This window comes from Neltuma alba, unplaced genomic scaffold (genome assembly GCF_004799145.2).
Source record: "Neltuma alba isolate B1F8T4 unplaced genomic scaffold, ASM479914v2 tig00013624_pilon, whole genome shotgun sequence".
Lineage (NCBI taxonomy): Eukaryota > Viridiplantae > Streptophyta > Magnoliopsida > Fabales > Fabaceae > Neltuma > Neltuma alba.
In genome coordinates this window covers 1-19,456 of record NW_021637809.1, presented here as the reverse complement: position 1 = coordinate 19,456, position 19,456 = coordinate 1, and the positions used below count along the sequence as shown (strand labels likewise).

The window sequence follows — 19,456 nt, the reverse complement described above, 5'->3', positions numbered from 1 at the left end:
ATATCCAAGCATGTCAAAAAAAAAAAAACCAATACCTAAGCGTAATATTTTCAAATTTATTATTTTTTTGCCAAACATTGTTTTTTAAATTTCGAAACCCATGCTCAGTTAATATTTTGTGCAGTAATAGATAGATCAAGGCGGAAAAAAAAAGTAGAGAGATCGATAAATTGATATTCAATTCAAACACAATGAAATCCGAGGGAAAAAAAACTATAAATTATTAATAAAATAAATAAAATGAAATAAAAGGAAGAGATATTTTACATAAATGATTTTTATTCCCGTTATCTTTATGGTTAAGAGGAAGCCACATTTGCATGCCCTATAAATGAAAAACACAAAAGCAGGTTTTACGATACACAACCATCGGGGGAAAAGACCAACACAGTAGTGGGACGGAAGAAGGATCATCCAGCGATTAAACTCACCATTATCGCATTCTTCTCTCATCTTAATACAAACGTTTCCACAAAGACAAAGCAACAAAAAGCTAATCCCCTATCGCCACCTATTAAACTCTTGTGAGTTTCCATCTCCTCTACCCTAAATTCCACGCAGCTTTACCTATAACTGCACTTGCCAAAGGATAAAGCTTTTCCTCCTGATAATGCTTCTCTCACGTTTGCGTCTTTCTTTTCCTCACTCATGACCCTGGATCCGGCTTTGATCTCTCCTCTTTTTATTCGAACCGCCTTCGTCCATTTCTGCGTCCGATCATCTTGTTTTTGCAGCTAATGGAGTCGATCCGTTAGTATTATATGTCTGTTGCTCTCTCTGTTTTTCGTGCTTTTTTTCTTCTAAGTTTTTGTTCATCTTTAGTCGCGGGTTGCCCTTTTTTGTGTGCAGTTCTTTTCTGAAAGATGTCAATGATCGGGTGGAATATATAATTTTTTCTCATCAGGCGTTCAATCTGTTTCCAAAATATCTTTTTGTTTGGCGTTCTTTTGCTAACAGTTGGAAACATTGGAACAACTTTGCAGTCTCGAAGTCATAAAGATGAAATATTGGGCTGATAACTGCAGTTTTTAACATGATTTTCTCATTTGCGATTTATATTCTAACCTCCCGACCGACAAAGGATGATATAAGTATTTTGTTGAGTTTGAAATGCATAAAGATCAGATTTCTTTATATGCAAAGCACATTCCTTTTGCCGTTTGGTTGTGGAGTATATTTGTTGAAAGTAGCACCTTTTCTTGGCATATACTGCTTTTTGAGCACGCTACTCCCTTTTATGTTGTCTTGAGAGGAAAACTCCGGCTGCCTCAATTTATATTCCCCCAACCCCCTTTTGAAGTACGATGATTCCTCAGTGGCGGTTTTACAAATTATTCTTGAGTGCGCAACTCTTGTAGCCTGAAAGCTTGCTCAATGTAGGCGCTGCACTTATTGGCCTTTTGATTTTTGTTTTTGTAAACTGCAGGAGATTGTTGAAATTTTCAGAGCGACTTAAGTTGGCTATGATTTGAATGGGGAGAGGATGCCAGAGTTGAGAAGTGGAGCTAGGAGATCAAAGCGGCTTGGTGATCTTCAGCCTGCCCCACAACCTATTGAAGAGAACTGCGCACCAACTGCTCCAAACAAGACCAGAAGGAGAGTTGGAGGTGGAAGAGGAAGAGGTGGGAATGCCCCAGGTGTAGCGAAAGGAACATCACCAGCAGTACCCACAAGACGAACTGCAGCTGGTAGGGGCCGAGGAGGTAGATTGGTTGATCTTATTCCTGAGCCTGCTGCACTTGGAGCCCCTGAACCTGTTCTTAATCGTGAAGAGGCAGCAGCCAATAATAATATTTTGATGGGGGGTGGAAGTGCTGACAAGGTGGTAGGAGCTGAAGAGGAGGCATGCACAACACCTGTTCCTGAAACGGTATCCCCAAGTTAATGGCTTTGCTAGTTTAACAGTTTCAACTCACAACTTGGATACTATTAGCTGGATTTTTTTGGAACTATCTAGATGGTTGTCATTCATAGCATTCAATTGATGTAGTCTGTCACCTAATAAGATGGTTTCTTGCTCTCTGTTTCAGGTACAAGTTGGTAGTTCTCCTTTATATAAGATAGAAACGAAGTTGGGTAAGGGTGGTTTTGGCCAAGTCTATGTTGGCAGAAGGGTGAGCGGCGGATCTGACCGGACAGGTCCTGATGCAATTGAGGTATGAGTTAGAAGTTTAATCTCTCTTTCCAGAGTTTAATTAAATATATAATGTGTTTATCCTACTTCATTTAAAAATAAAAAAAATTGGCAGGTTGCGTTGAAGTTTGAACACAGAACAGTAAAGGCTGCAATTATGGGCCTCCTTACGAGTGGCAGGTTTACAAGTAAGTAATCTATCGGATGTTTCTGAACAGTTTTATCAACAAACATTTGTTTTCTTTTGTTTTTTGTTTTTTAAAACTCATTCTTGCACGTGATTTCTTGGCATTTGCAAGTACTCTGAATGGTTGCTATGGCATTCCCTGGGTTCATTACAAGGGTCGCCAAGGAGATTTCTATATACTGGTGAGATGATTTAGAGTTACTCATATCGGCATTTTTTGTCTTGATTTATTACATTAACGGTATTTCTAATACTACAGGTCATGGACATGCTTGGGCCCAGTCTTTGGGATGTATGGAATTCTCTTGGCCAGTCGTAAGATTTGATATCTTCCCTAATTGCTGGTTGCATTCTATTTAAAATGTTCCCGTCTTTGCCTAGTTAACACTTTAGCATTTGGGCAGGATGTCACCTAGTATGGCTGCATGCATTGCAGTAGAGGCAATATCAATTCTTGAGAAGCTCCATATGAAAGGGTAAATCATCTTGATGTTTTTTTAATTATTATAGAAATTCTCGTCATGCCGTCTATTCCCAGTTATTTTGCCATGGATATGACCGGTCATTGTTAATGAATTTCTCATGTCATCAAACAAGGTTTGTGCATGGAGATGTTAAACCAGAGAACTTTTTACTTGGTCAACCTGGAACAGCTGATGAGAAGAAGTTATATCTTATTGATCTTGGTTTGGGTATGATGTTCTTCGAAGCTCTTTGTCATCGACTTTCTTTAGTGACTTAAGCTTTTGCTATTTGATAATTTTACACCATATATCAATGTCTGAACCTTGTGCTGCCTTCAGCATCTAAATGGAAGGACACATCTGGTCAACATGTTGAATATGATCAAAGGCCTGACGTGTTTAGGTTTGTCAATCTGTTGATGTTAATTGTTAAGATGTTGTTTGCTGTCATATTGTTGTTAATATGCATTCTTCATCATTCTTTGTCAGGGGAACCATAAGATATGCCAGTGTACATGCACATTTAGGTAGGACTGGAAGTAGGAGGGACGATCTTGAGTCCTTGGCATATACTTTAATATTTCTTATAAAAGGGAGGTTACCTTGGCAGGGTTATCAGGTGTGTTTAATAATTTAAATTTATATATCAATTCTAAGAAGTTTCATTTTGAATAATTTTTGCTTACATTCTTTTTCTCAATATACAGGGTGACAATAAAAGTTTTCTTGTTTGTAAGAAAAAGATGGGCACTTCTCCAGAGTTGATGTGCTACCTTTGTCCTCCTCCTTTCAAGCAGTTCCTTGAAGCTGTTACTAACATGAAATTTGATGAGGAGCCCAACTATTCGAAGCTTATATCATTATTTGATAGCTTGATTGAACCATCTTCTCAATTGAGACCAATCAGAATTGATGGAGCCTTGAAGGTGGTTGCGATTATATGCTTTTTTTTTTTTTTTTTGCTTGTGCTGATTCATTACATATGATCATTTATTGGGTTGTACATAATAAATCTAGCTTTTGCTGAATAGGCTGGACAAAAGAGGGCCAGAATGCTTATAAATCTTGAAGAAGATGAGCTGCCAAAGAAGAAAGTGCGATTGGGGAATCCTGCTACTCAGTGGATATCAGTGTATAACGCACGGCGTCCCATGAAGCAGAGGTGATGTTTGTGTCCTCAATTTGTCTGTTCTTATTAATATTTTTCCATGCCATATGATGAGCATGAAATTATCTCATTCTGATGGGGTAACACTGGACTGTGGTGAGTGTTATTGCTAGATTGAGTGGTACTTTTGCGAGTCCAGAACTTAAGGCAAGTTTGTGGAAGTACTAATCTACTAGATTTTGTAATTTACTACCTAGATAGTCAGCTTGTGTCTTTCCTGTGGCTTGAAATGTGGTGATAGATAGTATGTCAGAAATATTGGTGGTAGGCATCTCCTGAAATGTGGAAACTTGTCTTTCTTACAAATGAAGCTATAGTTAGAATCGGCCATTTGTTGACGCATGTTGCAACCCCATTTTTTGCCTCTACGAGTCTCAATCGCCATCCTGCAATACCTGATATTGTAACTTTCACCTCGTCATTGGATACGAAATCTAGAACTTACCATTTATTGAACGTCCAAGGCAAAATATATAACAACAACTTGTAAATTCAGGGAATAATTTATATTGTATAGTTGACCAGTCCCTTCTCTTACTATAGATAAAGATATTCGCTATGAAATACAAGTATAACATTACTAATTGTTTCAACAAAGTTTACTAAATCATCTCATGCAAGTTTTCTGAGAATAATCGTGAAGGGAACATTGAGACTGATATCTTCTGAAATTTCTTTGCAGACTCTTGTAAGGTTCTGTCACACATACTGATTATATTTTTTATGGCATATAAGCAAACATGTATAAATTAAATTATATTTTCTATGTCTGACTTAAATAGTATCGCAATTATAATATGATGCTGTTCACTTTTTAAGTCTTACACAAAGCAATGATTCTGTGCAATTACTAATGAATTACGAGCTCCTATGAGGAATGTATCTAAATTGACTGTCTATATGATGCATTAGCTGATTTGCCTGGAAATCGGGTTTCATTTGCTTGGCCATTTTTTTGTTGTAGATATCACTATAATGTATCAGACAGTAGGCTTCGACAGCATGTAGACAAGGGTAATGAGGATGGATTATATATCAGCTGTGTTGCCTCCTCATCAAATCTTTGGGCCCTAACCATGGATGCAGGAACGGGTTTCTCCTCTCAGGTCTATGAGTTATCACCAGTCTTTTTGCATAAGGTGGATGTTTCTGATTTTTAATTTTTTTTTCCCATTTACATTTGAGCAATCAGCGTGACTGGAATGACTGATATTGATGGTGTTTACATTTTCTCAGGATTGGATTATGGAGCAATGGGAGAAAAATTACTATATTAGTTCTATAGCTGGTGCAACAAATGGGAGTTCCTTGGTTGTTATGTCCAAAGGTTTAAGCATTTATGATTATTAAGATTATCTGCATAATGAAAATTGAGTAATGTCTGATGAGTGGACGGGGCCACTCCCTTGTTTACATCACTTTTATAGATTCGTCTAGTATAAATTGCTTTAAACCTCACCAATTTACTTGTCATTGTTACTTCACCACCAACGCATGGTTCTGAGTCTTTTTTGGATTGCTTCTTCATCGACTTATGGTAGTGTCTTTATATTCTAGGAACTCCGTACACCCAGCAGTCCTACAAAGTAAGTGAATCATTTCCTTTCAAATGGATCAATAAGAAGTGGAAAGAAGGATTCCATGTTACCTCCATGACCACTGCTGGCAGTCGATGGGGTGTTGTTATGTCCAGGAATGCAGGGTATTCTGATCAGGTGTCTAATCGTATTTAACTTCAATTTTCGGCCAATGCACGAGTCATTTTCAATTTAGTGAACCTATGGATAGAACATACTTGATGACATTTTATTGCCCTGCTTTTCCAATTTAATGATGCAAGGTTGTGGAGCTTGACTACTTGTACCCAAGTGAAGGTATTCATCGGCGATGGGAGAATGGTTTCCGGATAACATCTATGGCTGCTACTGCTGATCAGGCAGCCTTCATTCTTAGCATACCAAAACGCAAATTGCTCGATGAAACTCAAGAGACTCTGCGTACCTCTGCCTTCCCTAGCACCCATGTGAAGGTATTTACAATTTTTACCATCCTTTTGATGGATTAGGTGGTGGGTTTATAATTAAACTCTTCTGACACGCAACTGTTTAGTGGGTGATAATATTTTTTTTCCGTCCTGAATCCCCTTGTTTTTCAATTGATAACATTATCATAATTGAGGTTCTGGTGACTGGTGTTTAGTTTGTGGGTAAAATATCAGTCCAACCTCAAGAAGGATATGCAAAGTAAATACCCAAAACAGCAGCTGCTTCCATTGCCTGCTCGAAGATTTTCCCTTAACCCAAGTTCAAGCTAAAGGAAAGCATTAACTGTTGTTGTGTTGGATTTTGCAGGAAAAATGGACCAAGAATCTCTATATAGCCTCAATATGTTACGGGCGGACTGTTTGTTAGCTGCCAGGGTGTGTACTTGGCATGTAAATGACAAATGAGTCAAAATTGAGATGAGAGGGTTTCGATGATTGTGAATTGGAATGGTGAAGGAAAGCTCCTGGTCTCCCATGTAAAATTCTGGCAAGTGTAAAATAGGAACGAAGAAACGGGGACAAGAGTGAGAGGAGAGAGCTGGTATACCCCCAACCAAGCCCAGCCAGTAGGAGAATAATTTTGAGTTTATTTTTCATTTGATAGGAGGCATGGCCATTTTGTCAATGTTTTTCACTTCACACATGCGCTCCAAACAATTGCGAATATGTCTGTAGTGCTTTCAAATCTTCCAAAGAGCTGCACGAGCCACGAGCCCAGAATTTAATTAATTGATGTTATATGACCTGTCTGAATTTGGAACAGTAGTAATAGGGTAAAATCTTGATTCTCGGATATGGAGATATCAAATGGCATGTATTAAGCTGGTACGGCCGGGATATGGTGATTTTGTTTTGGGCTTCTGGCAGGCAGACAGTATTTGTTATGCCACCTCCTTTTGTTAATATAAAAAAGTAACAAATGTGAGTTTCATCAAAAATGTGAGTTGATTTTTCTTAATTATTTTTTCAACTATGAGCATGGAAACTAATCTAAACTACTCTAGAGAAGATTTTTTATAATCAATAAGAAATATTTTTTAAAAAATATTATAAATTTAAAGACAGTGAATTAAGGTGTTGTGTTTAAAACTAAATTTAATTTTTAATTAGTTTTTATACTCAGGAGAAATGAGAAGTTTACTCTCAGCACTGAGAGGATTTTTTTAATAGAATGATCATAGGTTTTGCCCACCACAAAAACGAAAAGAGCAGATGTTTTTGTATTGTACAATACTATTTGCGATCCTTAATATAAGATCTTATTTGATTTTTATTTTGGTTCTAAATATAAGATCCCAATCTATTTTATCTCACATATTTATGTATTTTTTTAAGATAGTTTTTCTAATAATAATAATTCTAGCTAATATATTTAATTAGTAAAGATATTTTAGAAAGATAATACCTATTTATTATAAAGAACTAACTTAACTTGTTTTTTTAATCTATTTAAATTGGTCAACTAGCTTCTATATTTAAAACCGGAGGTAGCATATAAGAAATGGCTCGTGAATAATTCATCACGTGAAACAAATATATCTATCTTGATGATTAGACCTGACAACAAATATATTTTAAAATATGAAAGATCTATTAAATTGATTAATACACTGATCAACGCCTAGTTAAATGTTCTTACAACCAAACAAATAATTTTAAATTACAAATTTAAAAAAAATTGTAAATGTATTTACAGTTTACACTTCTTGCAACCAAAAATGGCAGGAGAGGTCGATAAACAAAGCAAAATTATGGCTGCATTGAGCGGGGGTAGTCCTCCGGACGGCTGACATCCGGTTGTTAAAGAGCCAGTGTAGGGTTTTATTATAGTCCCAATAGGAAGAGATAAAGCCCAGAGGGGGGGTCCAATTCTAATAGCAGCCCAGGCTCAATTCAGGTCAATCATTGGGTCCAAATTTGAGCATAACCCAACTGTGATTTGAGGACTATCCTTAAACCCTAAACCACCGCAAGGGCGTCGAAGTATACCTATAAACGTTGCCTCGCCAGTCGCCAGCCAGCCATCGTTGGTGAAGAAGGCGGGTGTCACATTGCTGAACACTAACAATGAGGCCCCCGAGAGGCGGTCGCGGCGGAGGATTTAGAGGGGGTCGTGACGGTGGCCGTGGGAGAGGTGGTCGTTTTTTGGTGTGGCAGGGGCGGCGGTGGCTTCCGCGACGAAGGCCCACCTACTGAAGTCGTAGGTTTGTTGCCTTTTCATTCAGGAGCTGGGAGGTTTTTATGTTTATACCTTCCCCCTCTCGCTTTTGGGGTTTCAACCTAAGTCTTGTAAGACTGAAAAAAATGTCACTCGCTCTTCATGCGCTTGATGGCTTAATTTTTTTGTTTCGGAGTGTGATGGTGCAATAAACGAATACGTTGTTTTTCAAGATTCAGTTGGAAAATGGAAACAGCAATTTTCTGGGTTAACGATTCAAATGTTTATGTCTGGCTTGTAGGGGAAAGTTCTTCAGTGTCCTGCGTTTTGTTTATCTCAAATTTTACGTCATTTCTTTATTGCCTTTTCTGTTTTTATTTAGAACAAATGATTGATATGCATATTGAAGATGCTCCTTGACGTGTGCAGAGGTCTCAACCTTTATGCATGCATGTGAAGGAGATGCGGTCACAAAACTTACAAATGAGAAAATTCCTTACTTCAATGCCCCTATATATCTGAAGAACATGACTCAAATGGTAAAGTTGATGAAATATTTGGCCCCATTAATGAATCTGTGAGTTCTCATTTGTATTCCAGTTGGTCGATACCTTCTGATTTTGTCTTATATAGAAGCTGGCTGTGATTTTCCTTTTCAATTGCACAATTGCAGTACTTTTCAGTTAAAATGATGGAAGGAATTGTTGCTACTTCTTACTCAGCTGGTGATAAGTTTTATATTGACCCGAGGAAACTGTTGCCTCTTGCGAGATTTCTTCCACAACCAAAGTATGTTCTCTACACACCTCACCGCTTAAAAATAGCATGTCAATGTGGGCAATTTATGGTGACGTGATCTTCAATTTTAAATAATTGTTCAAGCATGCAAATCTGAGTTATGTTGTATTATTTGTTCAAGTATGTCTTATTTCGACAATACCATTTGGTGTCATTTATTCAATAGCCATACATACATTTGCTGATGTCTTACGGTGAAATTTTGTCTGGTAACCACGTGATGGGATATAAGCCTATACCAAGCGGCATCTTTTCTCTTCTGATCTGTAAGGGATTTATTTCAGCCCAGAGATTGTGGAGAATGGAGATAGAGTTGGGTTGATCCGTGCCGCTTAATATTCCTTTTTGATTTATCTATCTTTTATTCCTGGCTCTAGCTGTTGGTTTTTTTTGGGAAAACACTCATCTGAATATTCATTTAAGCCAAAAGAAACCTGTAGGCTATGTTGAGACGATCAAGTTGTTCTTTTACATTTCCACTTATGTAGCCCTTATCAGAAGTTCCATCAAGTGCTTCATACTATTCATTAAGTGTATTTACTTCTGTGAAATCTCTTCATCCTGCCATACGATATAGTTTGCCCCATTGTTTATATATATTGATCTGGTGTGGGGATGCTGGGATTGATCCTCAGCACATTTTTTGTCTCTAGAGGTTGTAAAGCTGTTAAGGTCATCAAGTAAACATGATTGCCTGGTTTTTTTGTCGCAGGGGACAGCCACAAGCTGCTAGAGGAGGAGGCCGTGGCGGAGGCAGAGGTGGTCGTGGAGGAGGCCGCGGAAGAGGTGGCCCAAGGGGTGGGAGAGGTGGTCCCCGGGGCGGTGGCCGCGGTGGTTTCAGGGGGAGGGGGAGATGATAGGATCATTTTGTGTAACGGTTTCATGGTACTTCAGTCATTTTACCTTGGAGATAACATAGGACGCCTAATCGAAAAGATATTTGATGCCTGTGGATTGAGTGATTCCATCGCATGCTTCTTTAATTATATTGATTCCAAATTTCAAGTTTATTATGCAGGAAATCTCTGAATTACAAAAGATTGTGATAAATTGCGAACTGTTATTGCAAAGGATGAAGAAACAACTCCATTTTTTTAGTACGTCAATAACTTAGTTCTAGAAACGCTTTAATTAATTCTTTGAATATAAATTATCTTTCCTTTGTTTGTAGAATCGGTTTTCTTAAAAATTAAAGTAGTCCTTTGCTAAAGCTCTGAATCTCGTGACAAAATGTGGTCGTGTGATACAAGCGAGAATGTGTAACTGTCAAGATGATAATATGCCTTTAATTTCTCTAAAAATGATGAGTGGAAGTGTTCATGGAACAATGTAATGGTCAAAATTAATTTGTAAAAATCGATCCCCTGGGCAACTATAGATCTTTGGTTTAGCATTTCGACGAGCTCTTAGAGCTTCATTAGTTGCGCTGCCAATTCCGCTAAACAAGTCGAATTCTGCACAAATGATACTAGTTCTGGTCTTTAATATAAGATCTTGTTTGATTTTTATTTGGGTTCTAAATATAATACTACAATCCACTCTGTCTTTCATATTTATTTAATTTTTTTTAAGATAGTCCTTCTAATAATTATAGTTTTAGTTAATACACTTGATTAGCAAGGATATTTTAAGAAAAACAACACTTTTTAGAACAAATAACTAACTCAACTTACTTCCTTAATTTTATCAAATTAGTTAACTGGCTCTTATAATTAGGATCGGAGGTAGTATAGATTATTCTGAATGAAGCAAAAAAGAAAAAAACTAGAATACTAAATTGAAGATTCTAGTTTGTAGAAAAAATTTTTATGGTCGTTATTTTTTATTACGGTTTTTTTTTTTTTTTGTTTGGACTGACCTCAGTAGGAGAATCCTGACTCCTGATCAACTCTGGCTCAAACCTGGTCTTCAGACGGGGATGCAATTGAATGTACGAACAAAGCGACCAATTATTTGAAGAGGGATTAGTATATATTACTCTTTAATGTGATCTAAATAAAATTTTTCAAAAATTAAAATTAGTAAATTAATTTAAAAATAAAATCCATATATCAGTTCATATTTAGAATCAAAAGCAAACTCCTAGCTAATTCTTACCTTTCTAAACTAGAAATATTATTAAATACTCTTCTTTCGTATTTAATAAAATTTGATTAGATTAATAAAGTGATAAGTTAATTAATTATAAAAATATGATACTCTCGGTCCTTATTATAAGACCCATTGACTTTTCTTTCCTAATTGTAAGAAATATTTTCTCTATTATATATGCATTTTTTCCAAGATAATCCTTCTAATAATGATAGTTTTAGCCAATATACTAATTAGCAGGATATAGAATAACAACACTTATTTATTATAACCTTAACTTACTTCCTTAATCTCCTCAATAAGTCAATTGGTCTATAATTAGGAGGAGTTTTTTTCTAAAACACCATAATCATCTTCTTAATATCCTCTCTCCTTCTCTTATTGATTATAATTGAGGAGTATCATATGTTTATATTTACAATCAATATTAACTCAACAATTAAGTTTTATATTAAAAAAAAGAAGGATAATATTCATATTTTTGTGTGGAACAAAAAGAGGCAGGTTAGAAGTAGATGGCGGAGTCAAAGTAGAAACACGGAACAAATCAGCAAAGCAGAGCCTGAGGTGTTCAATGGCTTCCTTTGTTCCATTTCCATCCATCCTAACTCATCATCCTCCTACTCAGCAAAATCTGCTGACTTGGTCCGGGGAAGGCACCATAATAAATTAAATATTTTTGTTCCATGTCTGATTTTACGCTCCTCTTTTCCCCCAAGATAATCTCCATTGGTATGATGTGGTATATGTATATTAAAGAATATAAAATTACTCTGTGAACTATCCATTTCCACGAGTTCAAAGTGTGCATCACAGGCGAGAAGTTAGAATGAGTAAGAAGGAGTGGATGGTCGGGAAAGTCATATAGAAGCCTTCGATGAAATGGTAAAACTCATTTATGCCTATGACACGCTTTTGCCTCTCTTCTCGACCATATATGTAAGTTATACATAACTGCTTCTCCAAGCAATCGCAATCCAACCTTCTCCCTCAATCTCTCGTTTCGCTGTTAAAACAGAGATAAGCTCCCACTCTCGGGTCATATTCTTGCTTCTTTCGCATCCCCAAGTATGTGCCCTCTCAGGTTCATGTTGGTTTTCTTCTCCGCTTTACTAGCCGGATACCTCGCCTGGACGACTCTGCGTTTCTCCTCCGAACTCGAGACTTCTTCCTCCGGCGATCAGTCTCCCTCCAAAACCAAACATCTTAATTTCAGAAAGGTAGGGCACTCTTCAATTCTATCTGGAGCTAACTTCCCCCCCCCCCGTTATGAAACGGATCAGTGCCCTAAATCGTGTGAGGCGAATGTTTCAGATGATTGGAAACGGACTCTGGGTATTGGTGGACATGGCCAGCGGGAAGTATCTGTGGAGGAATTTGAGGTCCCTCAACAAAGATATCCAAGTCAATGACTCTTAGGAGCTCATCATGACTTCTTATTCTTGTTCCCATTGTTTGTGTCCAAGTAAATTCTCTTGATATTTCCCCCCTTTGATATGGATGTAGAATAACTTCCATTCATTTTGATTTTTACATGTGGCTCGTATCTGGATTTCTCCCCGAATGGTCAATTCCATCGATATGGCTGAAGACCAAAACAGAACATTTATTTCTTCTTTTTTTTTTGTGCGAATTTCTTGGGTCAAAGAATTTCTTAATTTCGAGATTTGAGCACAAAACAATGGTGCACGACAATATATGAAAGATATACAGGTAAGACCGTCGCCTTCCTCGATTTGGTCTCATGTTTTTAATCAATGTTCCGTAATTAAATTATTAAATTCTTATAATATCACTTGATTTTTAAGTAGGTCAAAAAAATTATCAAAAATCAGATAAAATTTTTAAGACCTTGTGAAGAAATTATCTAATTAAAAATAGATGAAATTATAAGAAATAAAAATTACAAAAAGCTGATTATAAATAAGATGGAAGGACCTACGGATTAAATACAGTTTCACTTTCACGGCTATATATACGAGAGGTAAGAATTTTGGCATGGTTCTAATACAAAGGACATGGAATAGAACGCCCACGTTCCCATATATAACCGGTAGCTTCTGTTTAACGCGGGAAGAAAACAAGAAAGGGCGCGTCCACATTCGTTCATTCATTTCACCTAAACGGCAAATCAGAGTCCTTTGAAAGAGGGATTACCTAAAAAAAATCTGAGATTGTAATGCGTCACTTCCTCCGCCTTTGTCTTCGCCTTTCCCTTCCCTCTGGCCCGCAGCGTTTTCGACTTGCGTACTTAAACTTCGTTTCCTAAATCTCTGATCAATTTCGCACGCAATCTACTTCGGCTCTCAGCCACTATTTTTTTTTTTCTCCAGGTATTCAGTCCCATTCTCTTCATATGCTGGTTTTGAACTCGATTTTGCTTGATGGTTTGAGTTTCAATGTTTTGTTCTTTGTTTTATTTGGGATACGGAGGTTGATAGAAGTTGCATTTCCTTCTATTGTTCATTTTGAACCTTCGTGATCATGCCTTGGGTATAATGACGCTATGGGTTGATGCTTGTTACTTGGTCGATTAATTATGTCGACCAGTTCATTTTCGATAATTCGATTTGTCGTATCTTGTTACCTTTTCGGCCTTTTGTGAGGCTGGAAAGAGAGAATATTCTTCTCAATGTAACCGCATGTAGATATCAGGCAGGCCGGAATCCTGTGTGATGTTGAGAACTGTGAGTCCGTCTCTACAATTGGTAAGGGGAAAGAGGGGCGGAGTTTCGCATTGTAAGGACTGCGGGGACACAGACCCTTGGAGAATTATAAATGATATTTGATTCTATGAGGATGTGTGAAGTGGAGATTCCGAGCTTTCACCTGCGTAGATTGTTTACAATATGTTGACTGACAAAATACTTCCGCTCACATCCTAGTGTTTTGTTAAAAAAGGGATAATATTAATATAAAACATAGCAGCACTCTCACTTTCTTCATTTTCGTTGTGGAAGGGGGAAAAAAAAAAAATACTGCGTTACTGCTCACAGTTTTGCGTTTTTATTTAGCTTTTATTACAGCAGCTCTGTTCGAGTAGTATGTTTTGAATATTAGTATTTGTTGGGTTGCAATTAATGGTTCATATTTATAAACAGGGCTAGCGGAACTGTTTACGATGTCAACTTTGGGCAATTCAAATAATATATTTTGGCAAGAATGTCAAGTAGAAAAGCTTGACAGGCAGAAGCTACTAAACCAAAAAGGATGTGTTGTGTGGATTACGGGTCTCAGTGGATCAGGTTTATATTGTTAGCCTAACTTGATTATTGCTTGAATTTTTTTTTTAATACCGGATCTTGTTTATGTTGATTTTGAACAGCAAGCATACTGTATACTACATTTTCTATGCTTCTCCCTTTGTAGGCCGCCATCGGAAGCATTTACTGACATGTGATGTTCATGATTTTCATCAGTTTCTTCTTGCTTCATAAAATTGAGATCGCCTTTTTTTTTTTTTTTCTCCTTCTTAACCACAGGCCTTGGTCATTCTGTAACTGTCACGCAACAATTATTTAATCCTAGGCCATCATTGTCGTACTGATTTCTCCCCCCCCCCCCCCAAAAAAAAAAACCTAAAATTATACAGGAAAAAGCACATTAGCCTGCTCGTTAAGCAGAGAACTTCACTCAAGGGGAAAGTTGTCTTATGTCCTTGATGGAGATAACCTTCGGCATGGATTAAACAAAGATCTTGGTTTTAAACCAGAAGAACGTGCTGAAAATATACGCAGAACTGGTAAGCTTGCTTATATAAATTTTCTGAGGAAATGAGGTGGCTTGGGTTTGATGATCAATTTGAATGGGTTTTTTCATTCATTATGTTTCAGGAGCAGATATAAGAGTGATTTCAATGTTTTTAAAATGATTGATACGTATCAAATTTCCCTTTAGTTATCAAACCAGACTTTTTAGTTGCTATATACTTTCCTACTTGGTTTTTCTGATGAGCAAATTATCCAATTCAGGAGAAGTAGCAAAGCTCTTTGCTGATGCTGGTTTAATATGTGTTGCCAGTCTGATATCTCCATATAGAAAAGATCGTGACATGTGTCGTGCCATGATGACTGATTCTAATTTTATTGAGGCATGGCTCAGGAAGAAATCTCTCCTTGGAACAACTTATCTTTTTGCTGATAACTTGTTTTGCTTGTTTGATATTTGATGGTGGATTCTCCTTTTACCCACATATGCAGGTCTTCATGAACATGCCTCTAGAACTGTGTGAGGAGCGAGATCCAAAAGGACTTTATAAGCTTGCTCGTGCTGGAAAGATCAAAGGTGTGTGTTCCTAATCTATTTTTATGCGCTTTACATGCAGCTTTCCACTGTCCCCACCCCACTGAAATAAGAAAATACGCAGCCGGGAGGGTGTTTGGGAGAGGAAAGCAGTTTAAATTAAGGAAAGGAAGCTCTCGCCTCCCCCTGGAATATGAAATTTGTTCTGCACTGTCTGCTGTGGTTTAATATGAGGAATAAAAAAGTCAGCATATAAAGTTAATTAGCTTATATATTTTAAAATTTTGATGGTCGCAATATGTCATGCCGGCACATAATTTTCTCATAAGTGAGGGAAGAAACTTTCAGTTTATTGCCTTAGCTTCTGAACTCAACTGCGTTGCTTTTTATTTTCGTAGGCTTTACTGGTATTGATGATCCTTATGAACCGCCCGAAAACTGTGAGGTACTTATTCATGGAGCCCTCTAAGATTCCTATACCAGTATATAATGTGTTTCTTCTATTTGTATGCTGACGTTAGTCTTCCCATTTTTCAGATAGAAATAAAACAGATAGATGGAGTTTGCCCACTACCTACTGCCATGGCTGGACAAGTAGTTTCTTATTTGGAAGGGAAAGGATTTCTTGCATCCTAGGAACTTGATAGCCTTCATCTCTTGGATGATCCTCCGCAATATAAGTATGCTTTTTCAGTTATATGTGATGTGGGATAAAGAAAGGAGGCTTTTAATGTTTTAATAACTACAAAGTCTTGAGTGGATAAACATATGATTTTAACTTAGCTTGTGATTGTGTTCTTTGCACCCCTGATCTTTCCTTCTGATTGTGATTGCGACTACTCTATTTTTACAAGCTGACAGTTTCGAATATATTTTGCACTTGAAGGTTAGATTCAGAATCTGCTTAGCACGTGCTTGCCATGGCCAGTCTCACGCTGAAGCTTCTGACAGATGAATAAGCCATATGGGCCCGGCCCTATAAGTTGTTTATTTTTGTAAGCAGACAAACTCGAATGTATATTTGTATCATTTTTCTTAAGAATTGTTTGGGAATTGGGATTACCTATATTTTAGTACCCCACAAGCCTTTACTATTACTTCCAGTCCTTAATATAAAATCCTGTTTGATTTTTATTTTGGTTTTAAATATAAGACCCCAATCCATTTTGTCTCTCATATTTACTCAATTTTTTCCAAGATAGTTTTTCTAATAATTATAATTTTAGTCAATACACTTGATTAGCAAGGATATTTTAGGAAAGATAACACCTATTTAGGACAAATAACTAACTCAATTTATTTTTTTAATCTTTTCAAATTAGTCAACTGGTTCTTATAATTAGGACCGGAGGTAGCATTTACATATGAATGACGATAAGTTTATTTGAAATGAATTAAGCTAACAAGTCAATATCAAAACTGAATTTATTTTTTGTAATCAAATAAGACAATTTTAATAAAGTATATCCTAAAGGATCGAAAGGGATTTTTTTTTTTTGGGGGGGGAGGGGGAGGAAAGCCTAGTAATCATTATATAGCAATTGGACGAAACATCCAAAACATTGGCAATCTCCTGATCAAGCATGGGATGATGGGATCCACCTGCCCCCATGAGACGGTAAGAGTCGTATTTATCATTTTCTGATAACAGGCTAAACAATACGGTCCCAACATATAATTGTAAATAAGTAGTTGGCCCAAAAAATCTAAATAAATGACTAAAGTTCAACCAAAAAAATAGTAGTAATAATATAATAATAAAAATAATAATAATTGACCGAAGAACACTGAATAAATAATTAAATATTATTGTCCCAGCAACGCAAATGCGGATCCGTTGGGTTGATTGAGCTAATCGGATTTCAGAAACGACGCGTTCCGACGAAGGCCAGGAGGTTGGTGAGAGCAGAGGAAAGAGATGGTGTTGAGTACTGGAGCGGCGGTGAGGGTGGCCCAAGTCTCAGCCAATCTCTGTCAATACATATCCTGCAATCCCGAGCGGTTGAGCAGCGACACCGTGTTGCGCCTCCTCTTCTGCCTCCCTTTCCGCCGTTTGGCCCTTTCTCTTTCCACTTACCTTGGTTTTACCGCCTTTCCCCCTTCTGCCGCTGACAACGCCTATTTCCACTCCGATTGATTTCTCTTCCCTCTCTCTCCCTTAATCGATCCATGAATGATCGCTATGCCACTGTGTATTTCAGATCTATTTCTTTGACGTCTCTGTATGCGTGGATCGCCTAACTATTGCACTGAATCGAGCATGCGGCTTCTTGTGATGGGTACGATGCTTTTAGATTACGAGTCCAGTAAGCATCGTTCGTATAAATTACGGTCGCACCTCTTTAGATTTAATAGCTGATCGTTTCCCATCATATGTTGTAATTAGGGTAATGTACCGCACACCCAAAAGGGAGCATTGGATGAAACTATACAACAAATGAAACTTGGATCTAAATTCACCAAATAAATATGATGGAATTTTCCAGCTTCTTTTCTTTATACAGCTTCCCTGCCTGGTATTGTTTCTTTTGTGTTTTGCACTTCCTGGCTCTGTAACATGATCACAGGATCAAACAAGCTGTACAAGAAACAATATATACATCACCAAAACAGGTCCAAAGTAATATTTTGTATTCTTGCCTTCCGCTAATGACTTGTTCTCTTAAAACTCTATGTCTTAAAAGCTTGTTATCACATTGATTTTGACATGGTAGTTTTCTCTGTGTTCTCCACATTTTGTTAACTTGATGGGCCTGTTTTCTTTTTGCTTTTTTCCCCCTTCGAGTTTTTGCTATAGATTGGTCAGGGGAAACACAGTCTAATATCAAGTTCTTATCTCATATACAGGCAGAGTTTGCAGTAATTTATTACCGCCTCTTGTATTTAATACTACCTCCGGTCCTCTAATTGATTTTTATTTTATCTTAAATATAAGATATCAATTTATTTTGTCTCTTATATTTATATATATTTTTTAAAGTAACCTTTCTAACAATGATAGTTCTAGTCAATATACTTGACTAGCAAAGATATTTTAAGAAAGACAACACCTATTTAGGACAAATAACTAACTCAACTTACTTCCTTACTCTCCTTAAATTAGTCAGCTGGCTCTTATAATTAAAACCGGAGGTGGTATTTAATAAAAAAGCTATTTTGATATTAAATCTCATTATGAATATAGGATTCTAATTCACTATATATTTTATGTTTATCTATTTTTTTTTAAAGTTTGTCTTTATAATAGTTATATATGTTAGATATTTCAGATTAGGATTTAGGAGGAATATTTTGAGAAAGACAATATCTATTTATTACAAATAATCAACTTAACTAATATTTTTAACATATTTAAAATGAGTTTTATATTTAGATCGGACGACTAATAAATACGTGCGATATGCTTATGGCGACCAGTTCTTTATTTCACGATTGTGCTCTTTTTAATGTTTGAAAAAAGAAAAAAACAAAAGGTCGCGCAATTTTTATTTTCTTCCCATGCAAAACGGGGAATGACGAATGAGCGGTAAATGACATGGGAGGGCAATTTACTTAATTTTTACTGACATTAAACTTGTAAAGCAGCTACTGGGTGTAAGACAAAATGGAAGCAATTGTTTATTGTCAGCTTGCCCCTTTTACTGTAACCGAATTGGCTTTATGACCTGTTTGGCAAATCTTTAAAACTATGATTTGGATCCCAAATCTGCCAAACAGAGGGAAAAATAAAAAAATAACAGTTTTGGACTTAAAATCATTATTTCAAAATAAATGAATCTATTCTGTTTTAGGCTCAAATTAGAGAGTATAATTGTACCTGTTAGAATAAATCTCACTAGTAATATGATTTTAATATTCTTCAATTATTTTTCTATAAACATATTTAATCTTATATTTTATAAATATATATATACACATATTAATTATTTATTAATTACATTATCTTATATATTATTATTATGTTAATAAAAAATATATTATTAACAATTTTATTTATTCAAATTGAAATATATTATAAAATCTATCTTTTATCTAATTATCATATTAACTTATATCATTTTTAGTAATTTGTACATATAAAAAGTATTTCTGATAACAAATATCCAAACACTCTCACTTTATCAGAATCAATTTTTCACAAAATCTATTTTCTAAAAGCTATTATTCAAA

At 36.3% G+C, this 19,456-nt stretch overlaps 2 protein-coding genes, 1 long non-coding RNA gene and 2 pseudogenes across 4 annotated transcripts; all 5 read left to right on the top strand.

The window, feature by feature from the left end:
- The first annotated feature begins 385 nt into the window (after positions 1-385).
- Positions 386-6,842, top strand: LOC114738561 (casein kinase 1-like protein HD16; annotated as a pseudogene).
- A 1,144-nt stretch (positions 6,843-7,986) lies between these two features.
- LOC114738563 (putative H/ACA ribonucleoprotein complex subunit 1-like protein 1) lies at positions 7,987-10,023 on the top strand (annotated as a pseudogene).
- A 1,877-nt stretch (positions 10,024-11,900) lies between these two features.
- Positions 11,901-12,774, top strand: LOC114738560 (uncharacterized). Its single transcript, XM_028926629.1, has 3 exons — positions 11,901-11,983; positions 12,063-12,264; positions 12,359-12,774. Exons 1-3 carry the CDS (start codon positions 11,943-11,945, stop codon positions 12,461-12,463), a joined length of 348 nt encoding a protein of 115 aa, XP_028782462.1. The 5' UTR covers positions 11,901-11,942; the 3' UTR covers positions 12,464-12,774.
- Positions 12,473-16,383, top strand: LOC114738559 (adenylyl-sulfate kinase 3-like). 2 transcript variants are annotated; one of them, XM_028926627.1, is made up of 8 exons: positions 12,482-12,509; positions 14,146-14,289; positions 14,637-14,786; positions 15,016-15,134; positions 15,244-15,328; positions 15,685-15,731; positions 15,824-15,966; positions 16,173-16,383. In XM_028926627.1, exons 2-7 carry the CDS (start codon positions 14,166-14,168, stop codon positions 15,920-15,922), a joined length of 624 nt encoding a protein of 207 aa, XP_028782460.1. In that variant the 5' UTR covers positions 12,482-12,509; positions 14,146-14,165; the 3' UTR covers positions 15,923-15,966; positions 16,173-16,383. The 2 variants fall into 2 exon arrangements, with proteins under 2 accessions (XP_028782461.1, XP_028782460.1); XM_028926628.1 differs by having other exon boundaries at positions 12,473-12,509; positions 15,824-16,383.
- A 712-nt stretch (positions 16,384-17,095) lies between these two features.
- LOC114738562 (uncharacterized) lies at positions 17,096-17,986 on the top strand. The gene is made up of 2 exons (XR_003739539.1): positions 17,096-17,592; positions 17,673-17,986. It is a non-coding gene; the product is annotated as an uncharacterized LOC114738562 (long non-coding RNA).
- The last annotated feature ends 1,470 nt before the right edge of the window (positions 17,987-19,456 follow it).

Coding starts and splice junctions, on each gene's coding strand:
- LOC114738560 (XM_028926629.1), top strand. CDS start 11,943: ATGCCTATGACACGCTTTTGCCTCTCTTCTCGACCATATAT. Junction 11,984..12,062: donor CTCTCTTCTCGACCATATAT/GTAAGTTATACA, acceptor CTGTTAAAACAG/AGATAAGCTCCCACTCTCGG. Junction 12,265..12,358: donor AACATCTTAATTTCAGAAAG/GTAGGGCACTCT, acceptor CGAATGTTTCAG/ATGATTGGAAACGGACTCTG.
- LOC114738559 (XM_028926628.1), top strand. CDS start 12,473: ATGACTTCTTATTCTTGTTCCCATTGTTTGTGTCCAA. Junction 15,329..15,684: donor TCGTGCTGGAAAGATCAAAG/GTGTGTGTTCCT, acceptor TTATTTTCGTAG/GCTTTACTGGTATTGATGAT. Junction 15,732..15,823: donor AACCGCCCGAAAACTGTGAG/GTACTTATTCAT, acceptor CCCATTTTTCAG/ATAGAAATAAAACAGATAGA.